Here is a 26,360-nt window from a genome sequence, read left to right as displayed (position 1 = left end):
AAAAAATCCATGCAGATTAGTATACATCAGATTATTCTCGTCTGAACCCAACACTATGGGAATCTGCTTTATTTTCATAAAAATATAAAAATGGTCACCAATGTGTACTGACAGTCCTCATCAAGCAACTCTTACTGTAAATGATAAGGTATTGGCATACAGGAAAGTTCAATCTATGTACCTTATTTTTTGAGATGCAAAAGATGATGTGATTTAGGATGATCTTGTGTGATTTTTAAATCAGAACCCTTCTAAGTGTACCCTGGGGCTTCAAAGAATGTTGTTTAAGCAAAACAGTCAACTTCAGGAAAGACCCTGATCTCATCACTGGTACCATATTACCTGAAAACATTACCAATTATTTGGTAATGCCATTAATTCTGAGAAAAATCTAGGCAGCCAACCACTGATGATCTTCATTCATTAGAAATTCCTTACCGATTCTATTACCTGTATTCACATAAGAAGAGCAGGCCAGTACTTCTCAGATCTGTAAAATTCTTTTGACTCATTGCTTATGGTATGGGGTATCTGTGAATATGTGGCATAGGGCCAACATAGTTTTAACTTTAATTGTTGTCTGCTTTGAGATTCCTTTGTTTACACATAATCTTTTATTGCTTGGAAACAATTTTTAATGACATAAAATTGAGAGTATTTTTCCCACTTGTGTTTTTGTGTTTGAAATCAGCAAGCCTTTTTCTAAATGTTTCTACTCAGCAGCAGCCATGGTAATGTTCTTACCACTTACATAGTTTGTTCATTAGCTTTTGCTCCCTCTGCTGGATTGTAACAGCAAGCAACAATGAGAACTCTCAGTTCTAGAAAAGAGGCATATACTCCCCCCCTCACCCTCATACCTTTGCATTTTGAAACCAATATGTAAAATCCATTCTAAAGATAATAATCTAAACTTAAAATAGTTTTTTGCTTTAATTACTCCAACACATGCTTATCTTTCAATTGCACATTATGTTACTCATTATCATTATTTTACATATGTCAACCTCGTTTGGTTTCTCTTTACTTCCAAAGAAAATAGGCACATTTGCAGTGAATTCCAGTTTAATGTTAATGTTTCCATATTATAATTGCTGTAGTGAATATGCATTTAAGTAGATTTTTCTCTTTACCAAATTGTGCATAAATCAGAAGGATGAGTGCAAAATCTATATATTTGAAAAATCCAAGCTGACTGCTTATGTAGACCTGGGTTTAAAATGCCCCAATTTTAAAATTCTGACTATATGGCATATTTATCCCTGTCCACACACATACACTCAATGTAAAGAGCATAGAAAATCAAATAATTTCATTTATTTTGGTGGATAACAAAAGCACACAAGAATATTGAGAGAATTCAGTAAATGCCTAATTGGCATATAATTTGTTATGATTGTTTGTGCCAATATCTATTTAAGTAATACAATTAGAATTAGTTCTAGTCTATCAGCAATGTGAAGTAAAAAATTTTTTTTAGGTGATAAACTCACTTTGTTCTCAGGTGGGTTACACAACCCAACAGCCTTCAAATTAACATCTGATGAAGGAGTAACATTTTTTTTTTTTCCTGTACATAGGCATGTTCAGTTATCCTGGGTTGAAAATTAGCTACTGGATCCCAAAGAGTTTTAGAAACATAATGATGGGCAGAGAGAATGTGCTGTTTGTGTAAATCATCTAAAAGGAGGCTTCCTCACTGGTTATCCTATTGAAAGGTCAGGAAGACTGTGGATCTATAAATAGATCTGATTACCAACAGAGGGTAAATCTCTAAGCATGTTAGCCTCTGAGTTCAGCTGTCACTGATTGTACCCTCAATCCCTGAAACCTAGCAGCTTCACGTTTCCTATTTTTAGTTACACAAATTTGCTTTTTAACAATATTTATAGAATATGGTACCAATATGCAACAGCACCCTTAACCAAAGCTGCTATGGTTAAAGGATACAAAAGGAAAAAGAAGTTGTGAGGTCAGGAAGGCAATCCAAACTGCACAGGCTAATGTCTAAACGTCTCTGAAGCAACATGCAAGTGTAAATTATGAGCCCCAAGAGTCAAGTCACTTGGCTACAGAAATCCCTTTCTCCTTATACTCCTGTATTCTACATAGCTCACAATGCATTTTTTCCCCTCAAAATGCTGGCCTGTCATTGGTCCAAAAACTTGAGGTGAGACATATGACTTTAGAATCTTATTTTTCAATCCTATAGTACTAAAATTGGCCTTTATATTTACAAGATCAGAAACTGACATTCTAAATCTCCATAAGCTAAAGGGCTAGTTAAGAAAGAATTTAATGCTATGAAGAACTCAACTTCCTTATTCCATTATGATATGCTTCCTGAGCCTAAAAGGCACATGCTTCATTAAGCTATTTAAAGGTTTTAGTTCAAAACAATTGCACAGCTTTTAACTTCCCATTGGGAATTGTATGTAATTCATGGGCTGGATAAAGTAACATTTCAATTACCTGAGTAAGATTCAAACATAAGAAATTAAGACACTGGTATCAATAATTTTCCTAATGATTATTTTGGTGATGATACAGGATAATGAGAAACTGAATATCACATTTGCATCTTCCAAAACAGCTAAAAATGTTATAAAGAAAAAACTGACAGGGAAGCATTTATATTCACCAGTACACTGTGATATTAAATAACAGGCTTTGAACAACATTGAAGTTTAAGGAAACTTAAAATTGTTAAATGCTACCAATTTCATTTTAAATTAAGTGATGAGCACCTATGAGAAATATACATATTACAAAGAAATCATTTGTTGTCTTGATAAGTAGCTTAGATATCTGATACCACTCTGAGGCTCCCACTACTTGAAAAAAAATAACCCTCATGTATAAGGAAAGACAGCTTTTACTTTCTTCCAAAAATGGTTAATGGCAGGAGGTAAGAAAGAAAAAGCTTTAAGTAAATGTCTGTTGTCCATTAACAGTTGATCCCAAACTCATTATCAAAATGTCCGTCTTAAATTATGTATACATGACTATGCAAAATTGAATTGGGAAGTAGTGCTTGGTAAAATTGTCCTTCTGTTTCCATGGAAACAGATGCTAGATAGCATCTCTTTAAGGCTTGTTTTAAAGTGGAAAACTACAGCACATTAATATCCCACTATCCAAGTTTAAAACTTATTATATCTCATAGATTTTTGAATTTTGGGGGATTTTGAAGCAGCACTTCATAGCATGCCTATATACTTCATATAGGGCATCTTTTATTTCTTGGGATTTCTTAACTATTTGTGGGTTTTTTGTTTGTTTTTTTTTTTGTTTTTTTTTTTTTTTGCCATATCTCCTGCCCCCATTTCGGTAGAATGGGTTAAGAGTAAAGGGTTTCACTTATTTGACTTTGCATCCTTAGCATGTAACATATAGATTCCAACTCCACCTCTTATTTAATGAAAGCACTTTGAATAAACTGTAGTAACACAAGCTATTTTGTCTTTCTAGTTATAAGAAAAAGCAAGCTTTAATGTCAGACTAACATGTATTTGAATCCTGACTTTAATAGGTAGCTCAATGACCTATAGGTGAATCACATAAAACTTCTATATGTCAGTTTCCATTTTAAACGGGGATAATAATAAATCCCAAGTCATGGAGTTGAGATTTTTTAGTAAGAAATTAAATACTTTTTAAATATACATGGAATTGTTATAAGGCATCTAGCGTAGTGTTTGACTAAATGAGACATCAGTAAATGGTAGCTATAATAATTACAATAACTGTTACTACTGATGCTGCTCTACTACTCCTTGCAAGGCATTATGCTAGATGCTTTATATCTTCAATCATCACTATAGCCCTTTATGATTGTCTTCACATTGCTAACAGGCAGCAGAGAGGATACCTAGTGCCATTTGAGTAGTAAGCTATGACTTCAGGATTTAAACCTTCCTCTGCTTGCCTCCAAGGTCTGGGATTTTTTCAATACAACATGCTGCCTTTTCTGGATAGGTTTCAAAAACCCAGAAAGGTGCAATCTCTCTCTTTCAACCCATTTCTGTACATTAAAATACGGCCAACTGATCTATCACAGAAGACAGCCAATTCAAAATCAGTAGGTTGTACAAAGGAATTTACCCACACTATATTTTTAGTTTTTTAGCAAGTCAGTTAATTAGGTTTCCTTGATGTAACACAGGAAACCATAAGATTGGATTTAAAGAGAAAATTTTTAATGCTTATTTTTGAGAGAGAGACAGAGAATGAGCGGGGGAGGGACAGAGAGAGCTGGAGACACAGAACTTGAAGTAAGCTCCAGGCTCTGAGCTGTCAGAGCATAGCCCCACGTGGGGCCCAAACCCTCGAACTGCAAGATCATGACCTGAGCCGAAGTCGGACGGTCAACCGACTGAGCCACCCAGGCACCCCATAAAATTGGATTTTTAACAAAGAAGTAAATATCTAGGTTCTGTTTTAGAGCCCTTTCTCAGGAGTCACTCTGGTGGCCCCAGAGAATTTCAAAAAAGTCTCCTTACTCTTATCTGTTTTGTTATATGCCCTGGTGATACCTCATTTTAGAAAAAGTAATCCATATTTACTCATTAGCTGGGTCCACTGACTACAGCCAGAGAAACACTCTACTACAAGAATGGAAACATGCCCTTCTTCTTAGGGTACTGTCAAGTTCACAATTGTTAAACTTTTCAGTAAAGAAATGAAAGAAAGTATTAGATATTGATGATCTTCAGTAGCATTAGATCATAATAACTAGCATGCAAACAGTGTTCTAGTTTAAAAAGCACTCATTTTTTTATGTATTAAGTATAAATCACTGTAACATTAGTACTTACGTGGAAATATTGCATATTTGAAAAACAATGGCAACAACCTCCCCCCAATAAAAGCCAACAAGAATTAAAAACAACAACACCCTGAGGCACAGTACTATTAACTAGAATGACACTTAGAAAGTCATACATTCACTGTTATTACACATGAATCTTTGCACTACATTATTCAGATTAAGGTTAAATAGATGTAAACTGAAAGATTCTATAAAGAGATATTTACATGGTTAACCAGGAAGAGGAGATTTGACAAATAGTGCCGGGATGTGGCACAGAAAAACAGCCTTTAAAAACCAATTCAGTTAGGGGTCCACCCAGTTTCAGTGTTTTTTTTCTTCAATCATTTTCTACTTAATCATAAATAAATTACATTTATAGATTAAAGTTACAGATTTTTATTTTCAGCAAATGAATCAAAAAAGTGCTAGATTATATTCTATACATTTCAGATATTCTATTATCCAAGAAAATGGCAATTTTAACCTAAGGACAGACCTAATTAATAATTATTTTCCAAATGCATTGCGTCATTGCTGTCAAAATTATTTAATTACAGCCAGTATTAAATTAGTTATGATTCTCAAATCTAATCCCTACTAAGTGGAAAATTACAAATTTGGAACATATAATTCATAAAGGAATGGGTTTTAAGTTTGAGACACTGAATATATGTTTATATAGTCATAATGAAACCAACTATGTATTTCTAAAGATAATAGACATTTTAGAAAACAATGGCATAGGGTCAGTGGTTTTCAGTGGGCCTACACAGTCAACACGATTTAAATTACACTGAGATATTACTTCTCATGGATGTACAAGGAGACTCTCAGAGGCTACACGATGTGTGATATTACAGTAGACTGAGTACCAAAACAGATGACTCCAGTTAACTTCTATTAGGCCAGACAGTAATGCAATTTACAAAAATATAACTGATGCTAATCTTACTATTTGATTTTGCTTTGGAAAATATATTTTTTAAACATACTACTTATATTAACATGTAAGGGATATCATCATCATCATCATCATTCATTTTTTTTTTTTTTTAAGTAGATTCCATGCCCAGCATGGAGCCCAATGTAGAGCTTGAACTCATGACCTTGAGATCAAGAGTCAGATGCTTAACCAACTGAGCTACCCAGGTGTCCCCAGATAACATGATTTTTTTAAAAGAAATTTTCAATGTTTATTTGAGAGTGCGCGAGCATGTGTGAGCACGAGTGGGGAAGGGTCAGAGAGACAGAGGGAGACACAGAATCCAAAGCAGGCTGCAGACTCTGAGCTGTCAGCACAGAGCCTGACGTGGGGCTCGAACCCATAAATTGTGAGATCATGACCTGAGCTGAAGTCGGACGCTTAACCGACTGAGCCACGCAGGTGCCCCTAGAAAACATTATTTTTAATGGATTAATAAGTAAGTTTTAAAATTATCAGGTTTAGTTTCAATACATTAAATATAGATTTTATCCCACTTAAACCAAAGCTCTTAGCGTTCACAAGAAATTATAAGAGTGGAAGATCCATATGACCAAAAAGTTTCTGACCTGTTGGTAAATAAACAAGAAAATACTAGTCTTAAACTATCCCTTACTTTTGCAAATCTCAGTGATAAAGACCTTTACAGTCTTTGAGACTATAAGTGATTTGAGAATTTACTTAAAATAGATCTATGTAAAAACGCTTAAACCATTTTATTCATAACATAAAAAAACATTGAGTTCCTTAGAAATTGCTCCATTTGCAAAATATATTTATGACTTAACCAAAATAAATAATTCATACCTCACCAAGTGAGTAATAACGTCTTGGGATCTGGGAGTCCGGATAGATGTTTTCAAGGTACCAAGAAAAGGGCTTACACTTCAGATTTTCTCTTAGTGTTTTTCTGACTGACACATCTCCGTAATCCACTTTGACAACACCTGGAATTTTTCAGAGAAACACGCAAATCAGTTCTATTTTCGTTTTAGTACTGTTTCACTCTGTTATCAGTTTGCTATCAGTTTTTTTCCCCCTCTATAATTACAATTCCATCAAATTCAAGTGCATTTGCAGCTGCTACTAAACTGATTTTCTTACTAGCAACAAATTAGTACATGAAATAGATATCAAAAACAGATTTTCCTTTGGTTATGGCTTTTCAAATGCAAATATTTATTACCAAGTACTTACACTTCTTAGATTGAATAATTAATCAAATAAGTGTAAATTGGTATTAATTTAGCACCTCATAATTAAAGCTTAACTGAGCCGTGTGATAATGTAGCTGCTTCTCTTTATTAAAAATTCCAATCTTCATATTTTCCTAGTGTCTTTTACTCACCACCATAGATTTCATGATAAATTTATATAAATATGATCCTCACAATGAACACTTGTGTGTTCTAATTTTCTCTCTTCTAGAAATTTTACTCTATCTCAGTCTGCCATAGACCTGATTTTTTCTTTATTTTTTTCCTGTATTATTTTATTAATTAATGTAAGCCAGCTTGAATTCTTGGATAAGTTAGTAAATAGATAAGAGGTTAACATAAACAAATGACTTATACTCACATATGTACATTAAAAATGCTTAATTTCACTTCATGTAACAGTATAATATATGAAATTAAAACGAATATTTCCATTGATGGTCATAAAAGATGCTTTCCAACTGAGAATTAAAACCAACAGTGCTTGGGTCGGCTTTAGCTCAAGCGGTTACTTCGCGTGTGGTTACTAAAACCAACAGTGCTACTAATTTTTACATAAAAAGAAATCATGGTGGTATTATTTGTTCATTACTATCAATATTAAAAATGATTTGAATGAAATAATGATGAGAAGATTACATTTCTTAGATTACTTTGAAAAGGTCTCTGTTTAACCTGTTTCCTTTGAGATGAATAAGCAACCAGACTTGGGCATGCGCGTGCGCGCGCACACACACACACACACACACACACACACACACACACACCCCAAATGGCCCAGTACTTGGTATATACTGTCCCAATTAAGCAGCAAAACCTAACAATCCTATAAAATGAATAATTGTTTAGACCATCCAAATATCTGTAACTAATGTCATTATTTGAGTCACTGTATTCAAGAGGCAACACTCTTGAAGTTCATTACCTGTTAGTTTCCCCCTTCCCCCACTGTTCTTCAAACATTCTTCAGAATTTTTGTTTTTCCAAAATTAAATGCCTTAGTGTTGTTAGAAAGCATTCTGATGATGCTTAAGCAGCCAAACCATTTCCTTTTAAAAGACAATATTGATTTTTCTAGCTGGTGTTTGGATGGAAAACAATAAGGTCTTTGGGCTTTTAAAACAGATAAATATTTGCTTTCAAAATAATTCTATTCAGAACTTCCAATCTGGAGAGTAACCTTTAAAAAAAAGAGGCTGGAAAACATTTACAAAACAGATCACTACAAGAATTTCTCTTTGTATTAACTGCTACATGAATTGCAATGACCTAATAAACACTCTTGAAAATCATATATAGAGATGCTATATATAGAGTGGGGGGAGGGCAGAAAGAAAGGGAGACACAGAGAAGGCTCCAGGCTCTGGGCTGACAGCACAGAGCCCACACAGGGCTCAAACTCACGAACCATGAGATCATGGCCTTAGACAAAGTCGGATACTTAACCAACTGAGCCACCCAGGCACCTCTTTCCTAGAAGGCATTTATGAGTAATTTTCTGATTAAAAAGGAGTTTGAAGATTCATTTACATATGTTTTACATTAGATAAGAGAAAATGTTAATTGCCCACATCAGATTTGGCAAAGATTTGGTTGGTGGAAAATGACAGATGCTATTAGAAGAAGCTAAAACCTTCTCACCTTACCACCTCTAAGCCACCCCTTGGCATTGCCACTACAACATGGGTTTGTCTTAGTCCTAGATAATTACTTTAAATTACTGTTAGAAATGTACCAAAATACTATGGGCTTATGTTAATATTTTGGTGTGGATGGCTTTTTCCCTCTGTTTTTACCCACATAGAAATCAGATACTATGAGGGTCAGTATCCAAAATACATAAAGAACTTACACAACTCAATAGCCAAGAAACAATCCAATTAAAAAACAGGCATAAGACATGAACAGAGTTCTCCAAAGGCCTGCAGATGACCATCAGACATGAAAAGATGTTCATCGTCATTTATCATCAGGGAGATCCAAATCAACATTACAGTGAGGTATCGCAAGTGTCAAAAACACAAGAAACAAAGTGTTGGCAAGGATGGGGAGAAAAAGGAACCCTCTTACACTGTTGGTGGGAATGCAAACTGGTGCACCCTTTGTGGAAAACAGTATGGAGGTTCCTCAAAAAATTAAAAATAGAACTACCTTACAATCTACTAATCACACTACTGGGTATCCACCCAAAGAATATGAAAATACTAGGAGGGTACATACACCTCTTTTTTATAGCAGCATTATTTCCAATAGCCAAATTATGAAAGCAGCCAAGTGTCCATCAATAGATGAATACATAATATTATTCAGCCATGAAACAGAATGAAATCCTGCCATTTGCAATGACATGGATAGAGCTAGAGAGTATAATGCTAGGCAAAATAAGTCAGAGAAAAACAAATACCATATCATGTGTCTCATGTGGAATTTAAGAAACCAAATGAGCAAAGAAAAAAAGAGAAAGACAAACCAAGAAACACACTCTTAACTATAGAGAACAAACTGATGGTTACCAGAAGGGAGATTAATGGGGAGTGGGTGAAATAGGTGATGGGGATCAAGGAGTACGTTTGTCATGATGAGCACTGGGTGATGTCTGGAATTGTTGAATCACTATATATACACCTGAAACCAATATAACACTATGTTAACTATACTGGGAATAAAATAAAACTAAAACTAAAAACAACTATTCATTGAGCCCTAAAAAAAAGTGATATGTGAGAGACAGCAGTGGTTACCCAACATTCATGTATTTTTCCACATTTCCAGCCCTTGCAGTTATTAGGCAAGGGTATTGACTAGTCCTGGGCAATAAGCTATTAGGGGAAAGGGATAAATGTCACTTCTTGTCCTAAAGACAGAAGACCAGGTGTGACACCCTCTGGCTCTTTTTTCATCTATCATAGGGGCTAAGGAGGCCTTGTACCACAGTGGGTACGGCTACAAGATGGTAAGGCCTTTGTTAGCCTGTGTCAATGAGAGACTGTGAAGTGGAGACTGAATTATCCAGTTCCATGGCTTGAATTGATCCCCCCTCCCATCATCCTGGGTCATTGCTCTATCCTCTATTCTGCTTACTCATTCTCCACTTGTTTCCCAAACTCTTATCTACAACCCAAACCTCCCTAAAGTACTTTATCCAATTGTTTACCTAGCAATTTCACTGGGATCTAAATAGGCCTCCCAAATTTGGTATGTCCAAAATAGTCCTCTTGATTTTCCAGCTTCATTCATCTCCAGGGTTCTCCTTTCAGCAACTACCACAAATGTCCACCCATTTTCTCAGGGCAAAAACATAAGAGTAATTATCTTTAACTCATACACACACACATTCAGCTCATTAGCAATTCCTATTTGTTCTACACTCAAAATATGTCCTCAGCCCCTCAAAAATCGCCTTTGCCATCCTGGTTGCACAGTCTCTCATCTCTTGCCTGAACCAGCATTGAAACAGGCTCCTAAATAGTCCCCCCCGGCACCTACAATTCTCCATCTATCCTTTATTCACTATTGCCTACTCCCTGGACAATACAATTGAAATATAAAGTCATGTCACTATCCTGCCCCAAAGCTTCCATTGATTTTTTTCATTGTGCTAAGAATAATTGACAATATCCCAGCCATTGCCTATGATCCTTCATGAAATGAATCTTGATTATCTCTATTACCTAACCATCTGTATTCACTTCACTGTAGCCACAATGGCTTTTTTGTATTATTCTTTCCTTTTCTTCAAACATGCCAAGTTCTTTCCCAACTCACAGCTTCTACTTGTCCTTTTTCCTGTCTGGTATGATAATAATCAGGACCCTCCATGAGTTGTCCTTCAGTACACTGAAGTGTCTGCTAAGACTTCACTTCCTCAGAGTCATTTTGACCTTCCTACCTAAATGGATCCCTCCCTCCCATCATCCTGCATCATTGCTCTATCCTCTATTCTGTTTAATCATTCTCCAGGGTACTTATAACTAATTGACATTATATTATAAACTTTCTTATTATATCCCCAATAAAAATTTTGTATAAATTAATCTCTTGAAGCCCAGGGTATCCTATCTGATAATGTCTCGTGCGATGTTGTGAATACTATGTAATACATGAAAAGAGCACAGTATGTAGTATAGTGTACATTATTGGTATATAATAATTACTGAATACATATTGTATATTTTAATGTATATCTCTTGTTTCTGCATGCCTGACATCCATTCTGCCTTCTGATAAGGGCATTCAAATTCTCTTTGAGCAATCACTCCTCTCTCACTTTCAGTTTGTGTGAATTGATAACCACACCGCTCTTCCCATCTTTCCAGCTCCAACTGGGTACATAAACTAAAGGGATATCACCAGGGAATCTTGTTTAAATGCAGATTCTGATTCAATTGGTCTGAATGAGGCCTGAGAATCTGCATATCTAATAGGCTCCCAGGCGATGCTGTTGTTGTTCAGGCCAAATCCAAGTAACACCCAAGACAATCAAGGCTTTCCATTTTTCCATCTTACGCATAACCCATCATGATGATTGGCTCAGGAATGGACCTATGAACCAGCCAGCCTAATAAAAATATATACTCTGAGAATTTTCTAGGACTATTATGAAGTTGAAGCTCTATTTCCTCTGGAATTGCTAGCTGTAAAGATGATTTAAGCCTGGAATTTCTGAGGCTACCATATAGAGAAATGCCTAATACAGTGACATAAATACAGGAGTGAAATAAACACATAGATAGAAAAAGAAAGTGAAAAAAAGACAAAAATACAGAACAGAGGCCAAGCCAAGATTAAGTCTGCAGATATTTATTGTGTCCCAACTATATACAAGGTACATTTTCTAGACACTTGGGATATATCAATGAACAAATTAAAAATATCTTCCTCTATGGAGTTTACATTCTAGAGGAGAGAGACATAAACAGTAATACATTCGAAGGTGATACATGTTATGACAAAAATACACTAGTGTGAGGGAGGAATGTTGTAATAGATTCATCTTAATATGCTATTATTTTTTTCAAAGACAGCTTATAAAAGTTTCAAGTTTTTAAAGTACATCTTTAAGTGAGACTTGCAGAGACACTGGGAAAGCTCTGACAGTTAGATAAAGCTTCATAATAAGTTAAAAAGATTATTTTTGTCAACTCATGATTTGTAAGTGTGATTAATAGGTAAATAACAAGTACAGTTTTGTTATCCTTTATTTAATAACGTGTCCTTTGTTCATCATTTTAAAATCTATTTCAAGGTAGTATTAAATTTAGATATGTAGAGCAATCATGCTTTAAATTTTTAAATTGATAATAAATTGAAGATCAATAATCTCAGTTAAGTTTTTCCTTAGTAGATGGCTAATAAGCCTATAGTTATGGTTCCCTATAATCAAGGTACAGAATGGCCTGATTATAGGCCAAAGCTTAGAGTTTTATATGAAAGAATATATATTGCAGCACAGCTTAATGTGGAGAGAAGGGGAAATTATTTCCTTCAATCAGGAATATGTAAGTAGATCAATGGTATGTATATCTAATTATCAAAATACATATATTGAAACAATTAGGTCTATATGAGAATATGGAAAAATGTTAATAAAATACAGATAATTTAAATATATATAAATATTTTATTGTCATAACTAAATAAAACAAATGTGAAACAAAAAACAAAAAAAAAACCAGCACATTCCCTTTGCTACTAAAGGAGAGGAAAAAAAACTTTTAAAAAAATCTATTTTTTCCTTAAGCACACTTAAAACTATGCAGCTAATCAGTGTTTTTTATGTACAATGATATCATATTAACAATATACTTGTATATTATAGTAGACCATTATACATAGTTTCAACTCAATTTTTTAATATACTTTCAAGATTCCTTATTAATAGAAAATCACCTTCTTTCTTTTTTCTTTATTTTCTTATTTACTTTGAAACTTTATCAGGAGCTTTATGGATGAAGATCTGCATTTCTTTCTCCTCAAAAGTATTCATAATAAAAAATCATTTTTAAATATTTATTTACTTATTTTGAGAGAGAGAGTGAACACAAGCAGGGGAGAAGCAGAGAGAGGGAGAGAGAGAATTCTAAACAGTCTTAAACTCAGGAACTGTGAGATCATGACCTAGGCCAAAACCAAGAGTTGGTCACTTAACCAACTGACACACCCAGGCACCCCTAAAAATCATTTTTAAGCCACTTAGAGATTATTATATTCTAGAGTATTTAAATACTATATTTCAAATTTTTTTAACTGAAAACTATTCTTTTAAGTCACCATTTTAATTTTTATCTGTTCTTGATATACACACAAATTACCCAGGCTCATAACCACTCACTAGGAAGTTACTGGGTAGAATTACATTAACAGGCTGATGGCACATGCCAGCTAATAATATATAGTGATTATCTGTTGAATTTATTATTTCCTATTATTACTGCAATTTTATTTTAATGGAATAAAAATGAGATAATGAATTGTGCAATGATTATAGCTTCTACTGAGAGATATATCACATAGAAGCTGCAAATAAAAGACAACTTCTCAATTTATTTAAGTCTGTCTGATTCCATAGTCAATAGTTTGGGCAGGTCTTGAGGCTACATTTTCTAGGTAATTGCCTCAAACTTCAGTTCAATTTGGTAATAAAAACCTCATTTTCAACTGCTTACTCCCAGATCAAGGAGAATATGGGAAATAAGAAAAGTGAATCTTTGCAATGGCCTTTAAAAATAAAGGTAAATTTAGTATCATTTAAGGCAAATGGACTATAAAATCTATGGTAGGAAAAAAAAATCCAAGTAAGGATGTTCAAGGCAGTGTTTAGAACACTAGAACAGCCAGATTATGTAGTCATCTTCTCCGTATTCTATGGAAAATGCAAAGGAGATATGGAGCCAATAAAAATACTAGTGATCTAGGGGCACCTGGATGGTTCAGTAGGTTAAACGTCTAACTTCAGCTCAGGTCATGATCTCGTGATTCGTGGGTTCGAGACCCATTAGGGTTTGTTCGGACAGCTCAGAGCCTGGACCCTGCTTTGGATCTGTGTCTCCCTCACTCTCTGCCCCTCCTCGCTCACCCTCTGTCTCTCTTTCTCTCAAAAAATGAATAAACATTAAACAGATTTTTAAAAAATACCACTGATCTACTTGCATGAATTTGTTTTTTATCCCCCAGCAGTAAGGAAAAGTTTGCACACAATTTATATATTGGTCTTTTTAAAACCTCTTACAGGGGCACCTGGGTGGCTCAGTGGGCTAAGCGCCCAACTTCAGCTCAGGACATGATCTGGTGGTTTGTGAGTTTGAGCACCATGTCGGGCTCTGTGCTGACAGCTCAGAGCCTGGAGCCTGCTTCAGATTCTGTATCTCTCTCTCTCTCTTTGCCCTTTCTCTGCTCACACTCTGTCTCTCACTCTGTCAAAAATAATATAAAAACACTTAAAAATTAAAAAAAAACTTCTTATAGTTATTTGAGATATATTCATTGCAGATAATTCTAAAACATTAGTAAATATGTAAAGTAAAATAAAAATCAATTGTAATATGGCTATATTTACCTTATGGTATTGATTTTTCTAGATTTCTATTTATGTATAACTGTAAGATACATTTCTTACAAAAAATGATTCTGTAATATGTATAATGTAATATTAACTTGCAATGTAATTTTTTGCTAAAACAGTATGTCATGATAACTTTTCAGGTCAACTAAACTCTTCTATACCTTCGTTTTTAATGCCTCTGTGGTATTCTATTTTATGAATTAGTAATAATTCATTTCCTATACTTGGACATTCAAGTTATTTCTAATTTTGGACTTTAAAATCAATGAACATCTTTGCACATTTTTATCATGCCTTTTATTTCATTAGGATAATTTTTTAGAAGCAATGTATTTTGATAAATTATGTGATTTCAAGACATATATATGTGTGTGTGTGTGTGTGTGTGTGTGTGTGTGTGTGTGTATATATATATAAAACTAACCTGCTTTCCAGAAAGTTTCAAATTTACATAACTTCTTACAGTGTAGGAAGCTAATTTCCCTTCCAGAACACTGGCTATTTTAATTTATCCTTTAATTTACCATTTTTTAAATAATGTGAAGGTAAATGGTATTATATTACTATTTAAAATTGATTACTAGTGACTTCTGGGGAAGATGGAAGAAGAGGAGTATGGTAAGCTCACCTCATCCCATAGATACAACTAGATAACACCTACATGACTATAAATAATCCAGAAAACAATGAGAAGACTGGCAGAACAGACTCTCCACAGCTAAATGTACAGAAAAGGCCACAGCAAAGAGGTTAGGAAGGATGAGGAGGAGGTCAGGAGCTAAATAGACCCGTGGGACCGTACACCGGAGGGAGGGATGCCATGGGCTCAGGAAGAGAAAGAAACAGACCTTCATACCAGGCACCCCAGCCACAGGGAACTCACATAGGGAAGACAATCCCCATAATATTTGGCTTTGAAAACCAGAGGGGCCTAATTTCATAAGTTCTTACAACTAGGAGGGCTTAATTATAACTTTAAAAATCAGCAGGTTGAGCTATAGCGTAGAAGCAACAAGTTGAAAAATGCCTGTTGTATATGAGAGGGAGATTTGTTTACTAATCTCAAAGCTTATGCTGGAGAGGCAGGGATCCTTGAGAGACTTCTTCAAGAACAAAAGATCTGGCAGGTGCCATTTCTCTCCTCTGGTCCCCAGCCTAGATACACAAGCACCTACAGACACTAGCCTGCCCCCTCCAGCCAGGCCTCAGCTCCAGGCCCCTTCCCAGAGCAGACGTGCGAAAACTTTCCTAGCACCCCATGCCCTGTACCTGCATTCTCCCATAGACCTATTTTCTCCAATATGCTCTCAGCTAGAGCCCATCCATGGTGGTGCCACAAGCCTGGCAGTGTATAAGCAGCCCCAATAGGGGCCAGCATCACTCCAAAGTAACTCCTGTCCTGGGGAGATAGGAAGACAACCACATGCTCCAGTACAACTGCAGTCTCTGCAATGGGCTGGAGGCAGAAATCTGGTCTGACTGCAGGCCCCATGGACCAACAAATACTTCCCAGGAAACAACATAGCAAGAGCACCCTACAATTCACTGCTACTGCATCTCTGGCAAATGCCTAACTTAAACCCAAAGTAGCCCTAGACTGGCTCACTAATAACACAGGGACCAAACCCTGCCCACAACAGGCAAAGAGAGCCATTGCCATATGTGAAAAACCCACAGCCAACATCATAATAGTGAAAAACAGATTTTCCCTGAAGATGAGGAACAAGACAAGGATGCCCACTCTTACCACTTTTATTCAACATAGCACTAGAAATCCTGGCCATAGCAATCAGACAAGAAAAGTAAATAAAAATCCATCCAAATTGTAAGGAAGAAGTAAAACTTTCACTATTTGCAGATGACATGATAGTATATATATATATACTATAGATATATATCTATATATATATATAGATATATATATAGAAAGACTCCATGAAAAAAACTAGAATAAATTCATAAGGTTGCAGATACAAAATCAATATACAGAAGTATATTTCATTTCTGTATATTAATAATGAAGCAGCAGAAAAATTAATAAAAGGATCCCAATTAGAATTGTACCCAATATAATAAAATACCTAGGAATAAACTTAAAAGAGGTGAAAGACCTGTGCTCTAAAAAGTATAAAACATTGATGAAATTAAAGATGACACAAAGACATGGAAATCAACACTAAAAAATAATTCAATTTTATTTATTGGTTTGCCTTTAAAAAAGGCAAAGCAAAACCATAATGAGATGTCACCTCACACTTGTCAGCATGGCTAAAATCGAAAACAGAAGAAACTACAAGTGTTGATGACAATGTGGAGAAAAAGGAACCCTCTTGCACTCTTGGTGGGAACAGAAACTATTGCAGCTACCATGGAAAACAGTATGGAGGTTCCTCAAAAAAATTAAAAGTAGGGGCACCTGGGTAGCTCAGTGGGTTAAGTGTCCAACTTCTGCTCAGGTCATGATCTCACTTCCTTCGTTGGGCTCTGTGCTGACAGCTTGGAGCCTAGAGCTTGCTTCAGATTCTCTCTCTCTCTCTCTCTCTCTCCCCCCCCCCCCCGCCCCCTGCTCACACTCTGTCTCGGTCTCTCTCTCAAAAATAAACATTAAAAAAATAAAACTGATTACTAGTGAGAATTCTTCTGGTAACCTTGCTAATTTTTTCTTTTATGAATTGCCTATTCTTCCCCTTTTCTCAGATCTCCATAGAAGTGTTCACTTTTTGATGTTTAAGCACCCCTGATATAAATATATTTGGGGGGTGGGGTGTCCGGGTGGCTCAGTCAGTTAAGTTTCTGACTTCAGCTTAGGTCATGATCTCACCTTTTGTGAGTTTGAGTCCTGTATCTGGCTCCATGCAGACAGTATGAAGCCTGTTTGGGATTCCCTCTCCCTCTACCTCTCTCTCTCTCTTTCTCTCTCTCCCTCCCTCCCTCTGTCTCTCTGTCCCAACTCCCACTCATGCACAATCTCACACAAAAAAAGTGAAGTACAGTAAAACATTAGTCTGTAACTTGTTCTGCAAGCATTCTGCAAGATGAGCAAACGTTTCTAATAAATTTTAACTTGATAAACGAGTGGTATCTTGCATCACTTCATAAACACTGAATGTCACACAATTACAATTGAGCCAATCAGTGGTTCTTCTCTTTCTCTCACTCACTCACTGTGGGATTGTGGGTGATCATCCCTTATGCCAATGCTTAGTCTCAGGCCACAGTGTTTGGCAGAAATCTGATTTTTCAAAACATTGGAAGGTGCCCACAACTGTCACTAGTGTATTTTTTGTCACTTCAAAGCACCTATGGACAGTCCTTTGCTTTTCCATGCAAGAGTAGCTTAGGAATGCTTTGCTTCATTCTAGGTCAGGCTGCCTGCAGATATAGACCCTTTCCTCTGCTGCCTTATTGCTAGTTACATACCAGTATATGACAAGAGTTTATTAATACTGTACTGTAGTCAACATCTGTGCGAGCATATATAATGTCCCTCATGCAGAAAAAGGTTGAAAAGAAAGGTGGTAAGAAGGAGATAATTACGTTGGAAGTTAAGAAGGGAATCATATAGAAGTACAGACAAGGTAGGCGAGTGGCCGAAATTGCAAGGTTTCATAAGAAGTCCTCGTCTGCATCTCATCTGGAGAGGAGGAGAAGATTTTATAAGAAGAAAGAAGAGGAATCGTTCACTTCAAATGAGGTTAGGTATATGTGTAAAATGTGAGAAACAGTGCAAAATTTTGTAGAAAAGCACCAACCAAATAAGGCTGTAGCAGTGTGAGCGGTGAATCTTTTTAATGACACTGCAATGTCACATTTCTGTGAAATCCTCAAAAGGCAGTAAAAGCAAGTGTCATCGGATAGGTTCCTATTAAAGTTGCATGAAAAGAAAAAGATTCCACTGAGCCAATAGATAGTGATGATTCCGTTAGTGATAGTGAAAGTCATACTACATGATAACCCTCCTCTCTCTCGTCTCCCTCACATCAGCCATGAAAGTTTTCAAAGGTAAGTGCAGGTTAATGTGTTTATTTTTCTTTATATTTTGTATTTTCTTTATTATTTTGTATTAAATACTGTAATAATTTTTATATGAATATTTTGGGGTTTTGGAACGAATCATGTGAGTTTCCATTATTTCTTATGGCGAAATTTGCTTTGATTATACACATGCTTTGGATTACAAGTATACTTCCAGACTGAATTATGCTCACAAACCAAGATTTTACTCTATACTGGGGACATCTCTTGTAAATATTTAAATTTTCAAGTGCTTTTTTTTGCAGTACAAAACTTTCCCTTTGTTTTCTGCCCTTTATATTATGCTTAGAAAGGCCCTTACTATCCTAAGATGTAAAAAATGCCTAGCTATATCTTCTAACATTCCTAAAATTTTTCACTTCATATTTTTTTTTCATTTAATCATCTGAAATTCATTTTAGTGTATCTCCAACCATGTTCCTTTTGGCTTTTGCTGTTTTTGTTTCTTAGTACATATAGTATACATATTTTTTAAAATGATTCACTTGTCTTTCCTTCAGTTTGCTTTAATTAAGGACACGTAACTAGCTCTGTAATATATCTTATTGCTTGAACCATCTGTAGGCTATCCACTTTTGTAACCTAAATTTTATCTAGGATCAACTTAGTATAATATAGAGCTGGGATTTTATTTTTTTTTAAGTTTATTTATTTTGTGAGAGAAAGAGGGAGAGTGTGTGTGTGTGCACAAGCAGGGGAAGGGTAAAGAGAGAGGAGAGAGAGAATCCCAAGTAGGTTCCATGCTGCCAGTGCAGTAGAGCTATGCTTTTAGATGACATTATTTTGACCCCTCTGAAATCTAAATGAGAATTTGCTTTATGATATTGGATTTCATTAAGGGTAAATTAACAAAAAAACCCTGCATTATGGATAAGCTGAGGTCCTTGAGTATCTCATCACATAACATTGTTGGCTTTGTTTTTAATAAGAAGCCTTAGTAGCAATTTCTTTTATGAATCTAGAAACAGGAAAGGTTGTATTTTTCCTTAACAACTAATATGTTTTTATCCTATAAACACTGATAACTTTATAACTGATAAGGTAGCTTTCTATATTCTCTCCAGTGTATCATATGAATTTAGAATTTAGGAAGACATCTCAAACCATTCTTGGTTTAGGACAAACATCCATCCATCCAACCACTGATGGCATAGTATGGTTTGGTTCGATAGCAGAAGTATTAGAAAAATACAAACAGCATTATTTAAAGGACTTCATTCTCAAAATTCCACAATAAACACTTTTGTGTATACTTTCTCATTAAGTCTCTATAACTTCTCTATTATGGTGGCTTTGGTTTAAGAATGAAAGTTAACTTGCTCAAGCTTACTTAGAAAATATCAGGAGAAGGATTAGAAGTCACTCATACCCATCTAATATTTAACTCCATGCTCTTACCCACCATTCTGGAATGGGAGCAAAACACTGGAGAAACTTTGAAAAAAATCTATACAGAGATATCATTCTCTAGATGGCGGTACAAAACATGGTAATTATCATTCCTTGAAGTATAGAATAGGATCCACTTGGCAAATTCTCCCCGTCTCAACAGATCAATGTGGTCCAGGATACTGGACAAACTTGAATTTACAGAGACAAATGATCAGTAATGATATAAGTGGAATTTATTCTACTGATCTGACAACTAAATACAAGCTGGAAAGTTTCAGTGTGCAATTGACTAACCAATGTATTTCTGTAAAGTGCTTCACAAATTGTACATTATTCATCACTAGTTCCATAGAATGCTAGATATAACTGTCTTCAGTTTTTGACACATACTATATTATTATATCATCCCTGAAATGGTGATATATTTTATAATCAACGTTATCTTACATTTGAGAAAAGACAACTGTAGTGTAGGCATGGCTTGACCATGTGCAAACTTGTTTTTCTCTTTGTGGTAAACTAGCAAATTGCAATTTTAGTAATTAATTAATGAGCATTTAAATCAATGGGCATTTAAATGCATCCCTATTGCCTGAAAAACTTCCATTTGATACTTCTAGTAAAACTAAGAAAGTGTCAGGGTACCTGGCTTGCTAAGTCAGTAGAACATGCAACTTGATCTCGGGGTTGTGAATTCAAGCCCACGTTGGGTGTTAGAGAATACTTAAAAAAAATCAAGAAAGTACCAAAATGAAAATTTGCCAAATGGTTGCAGGGACTTGAAAGAAAATCCCAGGGATGACAATGTTTGTAGACATACTACATCACCGATCATCTTGATGGCATTGAGAACAGAGTAGGTGGAAAACACGTACATACCAGCAAATCTGACCCAAAAAGTTATTCAAAAGAGTCAACCTCAAAATATGAAGTTTCTTGATCAATTTACTTTTCTTATTAAAAAAAAAAAATTCTATGTATGTACAAGAATGAGATATCAAAAAGCTGTCTGAATTAGTTTGTGTCTGAAACACTTTAAAAGGGACACAATAATTCTAAGTGATGAGGTTTTACACTATAGTTTAATTGGAACTTTTTATTAGTGGTATATAATAAAATGGTGATCTTTAAATTGATGACAGCTTAAATTAGATTAAATGCAGTACTTACACATTTATTATCTGGTCATATTTTAATAAAAACAATGAGTTAAACACAGGTAACTTTACTACAGGACTTCTCATAACCTTTCTTATGATGAAGAGTATTAAAAATATCCTAACTGGATAATATTTCCCAAACTTATTTGTCCTTTTCCAAAATTTTGAGACAATGCTCCATTGAAAACATTTTGAGAAACACAGCTTTATTGTGTTTTCTATGTCTAAACCAATACATTAGTCATTCACAGGACATAAACTGATATTAGACAAAAATCTTTGTGGGGAAAAATTCTATATGCTTTTCATTTTTTTTTTCATTAGGAAGTTTCCATCTTAAGATTTTAATTAAACCAAGAAAATGGTGTGAAATACTTATACATATTTGTTAATGTATTTATGTTCAGTTCCTAGAATAGTATCTGGCATTAATGGACATTCTTTAGATATTAATTGCACTACTCTCTGGCATATGCTCTCTTTTCTCCTTTCCATCTCATTCTTTCTCTGCCTCACATATATGTATGTATAAGAAATATGGCTCTATATAATTTGCTTTCATGACTTAAAATGACTATATGTATTAAACATGTTTTGACATATGTATATTATAAATAGACCATGAGAAGATGCTCAAATATACATACATACATACACACGTGTGTATATACATATGTACACATGTATGTGTATGTACATATGCGCACATGTGTGTATACACATGCACACATGTATATACATGTATACACACACATATACATATGCATGTATACACACACACGTTAGAGGAGGGGGGAGAGTGAGTTTATGCAAAGTTTGGTTCCAAAGTGCTTGGTCTCATTAATAATTATTAGTATTTATTAAAGTGCATTTTCCTAGTTTGTATTTAGTCAGCACTCTTGTCTGCAGAGCCAATAAGGAAGTATAATTATGTTTTTGAATTATGGGAAAAAAAGGAAAAAAAACCTAACACGACCCAGAAAAACTAGTGTGAATTGATTATCCCATCTTATTATGGCAAACGATATCTGAGATTATATTATGGGACGTGTTAAAGGCAATATTAAGTACACATAGTCAATTCTTGATTATCAAGTTTAACAGAATGTAAGCCTAGGGTATATAATTTTTCTCAGTAGAATGACTTCTATAGCATTAAATATTTCTACTTATGCAGCAAAGGAAAGGGATCCTGATTATATGCAGATATGATTAAAGGAGATTAAGAATATACCAGTGCACTTAAGGACTGATTCACACTGCCTGAGTTTGAATTCTGTTCTGCTACCTACCAGATGTGTAATTTGGGGCAATATAAGCAACCTCACAAGGCCTCAGTTCTTTCCTCTATTAAATGGGCATGATAATAGAACCTCCTTCAGAGTGTTAGTGTGCTTATTCACTGAGTTAACATGTAAAACAAATAGTGCATGATACATAGTAAGTGCTCACTAAATGCTACCTGTTATGTTCGTTGTTTTATGGTGGATATGGACTTTGAGGGGCACTTCATTCCCTAATAGAAGAGTAGGCTGGTTATTCTCTGAGCCTGTGCATTTCTGTTGTATATTAGACGAATAAAGTGGGAAATCAACAACTTAACTTTGGCCCAGATGCCCTTTCAGTGAGAAGTATACCGTGCACTGCTTTTAAGACTCCTCAGAATGGCACTACTATGGACACCATTCAAGGTCTCTACCCAAGCATTTTTGTAAACCCAAGCATTTACTAATAAAATGAAGCTGAAGTGCCACATGTCTCTGCACCAGCCACTTCCCCCATCCATATTTGTGCACTGCTGTGATTGTCACACATATGCCACACAAGAAAAACAAATTCCATAATCACGGTCTTTCAGTGTAGATGATACGCTACTAAGTACAGTATGAGTTAAGATTAAAAAAAAAAACGTTCTAGGAGAACACACTGATTTTATGTTTTGAAAGAAAAATTGCAAAAGTATACTCAGACTCCGTTGTCAACAGATTTCCCCCTTGTTTCTAAACATACTATAAATGAGTGAGCTGGGAAAGGCTGAAGGAGAGCCATTAGTCACCCCCTGGGACACTGTGCCATTACTGTGGAACAGCCAATGACAAAAATTTCAATAAGCATGAGTTTGACTTATGATGTTGGGAATGGTCGAGTAACATATTGCTCCTGGGTTTCCCATGCAGTATTTATCTTCTTCCAGCACTAGGCATGTCAAAGACTTGATACGGAAAACAACACAAAGTTTATTTATTGCATACATAAGATGCAGTTCACAAACCAGACTTAACATTGGTTGGCATGAGAACTTCTCAGCAGTTACTACACAAGAGCAACATTCAGTAATGATGAAAACAGGCCAAGTGTGTCAGCTGTGCTATTGTGATGCTAAAATATCCTTCTACATAATAGTCTAGTACCCCATTATACAGACAATTCTAACATGTCTCTCTTCTTTTTTAGAGCTTTGTATTATTCTTAGGATGTCACTGGGCTAAGTCTATACTACCCTCTAATTGAACGAGGCCTCTGGGTCCATACAGAGGATTGGGCAGCTGAAGGGAAAGGCAGAATGCCAACATCTTGCATCGTTGCATGCTTGCAATGTAGTTTTTTTGTTTTCTGGTGAGGGTGTGATTTGTCTAGAGGAAACCAAAGTATTCTGAATCACATAATAGCTATGGTATTCAAATACAAACTCTGAAGGATATCAGTATTCTTTAAAATGTAAATGATCTTGCAGATGCTGTTTAGGCTTCTCACGTTATTTCTTCTATCCTCTGACTTTACTTGTTGCCAGCAGGTTAAAACCTCAAAATCAGTGGTCAAAGACAGAGGAGTAGTTACTGAAAACTGATGGAAAAAAAAATTCAAAGCAGTGGAAATTTACTGATTAACAACTGTATAAAATCACAAAATTGCGGCAAAAAAATTATTACTGTTTGAGTTACAACTGACCTTTCATGGATGGAAAACGTAGGTAAGGCTCAAAAAGTTGATTGGACCTGTGTGAGGTAGCACAGCTGATAAGAGAGTTTATATTGGAACCCAGGTCTCTTCATTTCCTGGTCAGTGCCCATAATTCTGCTCTTTCACTCAACTTGTTTTCATTGTTTCTCTGTGTTACATATTGTGCTCGGTGATATGGATGTTGAACAAAAACTATAAATGGTTTCTTCCCTCACAGCCTAATCAGTAATCAAATAACCAACACAAATGAAAATTACCAAATGTAAAGTCAAAATGTATTTGAGAGATGTTCAGGGTATAAAAGCATAGAATTGATCCTCTGCTGGTTAGAGAAGGGCAGGTCAGGGAAGGCTTCTTTGAGGAAGTTGTCATTGAGCTGAAATGGTAATCAGATGTGGGTAAGATGAGATGGAGAGTGAATTGGGTGGGCATTACAGTAAATGTCACCTAGTTTTCATTTTTAGGAACGTTTTGATTAAAAGGGTATTTTTCTTCAGCTCTTACCAAGGAATACTTTTTTAAAATTTCTGTATAATTTTCTGTGGCAAATAGACTCTAAGATGGCCTTGATTAACTTGACTTCCTGGTATTCAAGCCCCTGTGTGGGCTCTTTTTCCTTGAGTATAGGCACAACCTGTGACTTGCTTCTAATGAAGAGAATATAACAATGATGAGGGGATGTCACTACTGTATTAATGTAAGTTCCTTACTTACATCTTGCTAGCAGACCCTCTCCATTATTGGCTTGGTGAATAAGTTGCCGTGTTGTAACTCTGGCACACAGAGAGCTGAAGAATTTCAACTACTCTTATGTCAAAAAATTATAAATGCCTTTTATTCAGTTATTTTCAGTTAAGAATTTCATAATCTAATGACAAATTGCCATCTTATTCCACTTTTTGAATAGATACAAATGAGAAAAATTTCATGTTTAACTACATTCCTGCTGCTGAATTGGAACAATTTTAAAGCAATTTTAACTGATTTTAGTCACATATTAGGATATTTGCTATTGCAGATATTAGACATTAAGATAGTTCTTTATTAATATTTTCATGGGGCTCAATGATCTTAATCCCTTTCATATTTTTTTTGTAGTCCTTAATCTTGCATTTTTTCCCTTCCTGCCCAGTATTCAGTGTTTACTGAGGTAAGAAGTACTCTACAAAGTAGTGTTACAGATTTCATCACAAGTTTTTAAGAACGTTAAAATTATATCGTTGCCATATAGTATAATCACAGATTTCTGCTTGATGATAAACCAGTGTTTCCTGTTTCAGTATTGCACATAACATAAACACTATTGGACTTAATTCATATCTAGTAATTATTAGCATATTAGCATGCTTTTACGTTTTAAATGGTTGCTAGGTACTTAATTTTTTAGTGTTTTTTTTTTTTTTTAATTTTAGGTATACAACATGAGAATCAAATAGCCTTCTAAGAAACTATGTGGGAAAATATTAGACAATGTCAATAAACCAAGTATGAATTTCTTTAACATTATCAACACTATGCATAACTCTATGGTCAACTGATCTTCAACAAAGCAGGAAAGAATATCCATTGGAATAAAGACAGTCTCTTCAACAAATAGTGTTGGGAAAACTGGACAGCAACATGCATAGGAATGAAACTGGATCACTTTCTCATACAATACACAAAAATAAATTCAAAATGGATGAAAGACCTAAATGTGAGACAGGAAACCATCAAAATCCTAGAGGAGAACACAGGCAACAACCTCTTTGACCTTGGCTGTAGCAACTTCTTACTAGACATGTCTTCAGAGGCAAGGGAAACAGAACCAAAAATCAACTATTGGGACTTCATCAAGATAAAAAGCTTCTGCACAGCAAAGGAAATAATCAACAAAACTAAAAGTCAGCCTACAGAATGGGAGAAGATATTTGTGAATGACCTATCTGATAAAGGGTTAGTATCCAAAATCTATAAAGAGCTTATCAAACTCAACACCCAAAAACCAACCCAGTTAAGAAATGTGCAGAAAACATGAATAGACATTTTTCTAAAGAAGACATCCAGATGACCACAGACACATGAAAAGATGCTCAACATCACTCATCACCAGGGAAATACAAATCAAAACCACAATTGGATACCATCTTACACCTGTCAGAATGACTAAAATTAACAACTCAGGAAACAAATGTTGGTGAAAATGTGGAGAAAAGGAGAACCCTCTTACACTGTTGGTGTGAATTGAAACTGGTGCAGC

At 35.2% G+C, this 26,360-nt stretch overlaps 1 protein-coding gene across 2 annotated transcripts in view; it reads right to left on the bottom strand.

Annotated features, from left to right (window-relative positions):
* GALNT13 (polypeptide N-acetylgalactosaminyltransferase 13) overlaps window positions 1-26,360 on the bottom strand; it is a 503,024-nt gene that overhangs the window by 54,569 nt on the left and 422,095 nt on the right. For both annotated transcript variants that reach the window (XM_042948793.1, XM_042948794.1), the window contains exon 9: window positions 6,603-6,742. In XM_042948793.1, the coding sequence (XP_042804727.1) occupies window positions 6,603-6,742 (140 nt within the window). The remainder of the gene's footprint in view (window positions 1-6,602; window positions 6,743-26,360) is intronic.

The sequence above is a fragment of the Panthera leo genome, chromosome C1 (genome assembly GCF_018350215.1).
Source record: "Panthera leo isolate Ple1 chromosome C1, P.leo_Ple1_pat1.1, whole genome shotgun sequence".
Classification (NCBI taxonomy): domain Eukaryota; kingdom Metazoa; phylum Chordata; class Mammalia; order Carnivora; family Felidae; genus Panthera; species Panthera leo.
The sequence above is the reverse complement of the archived record's forward strand: the minus strand, read 5'-3'. Positions and strand labels throughout refer to the sequence as shown.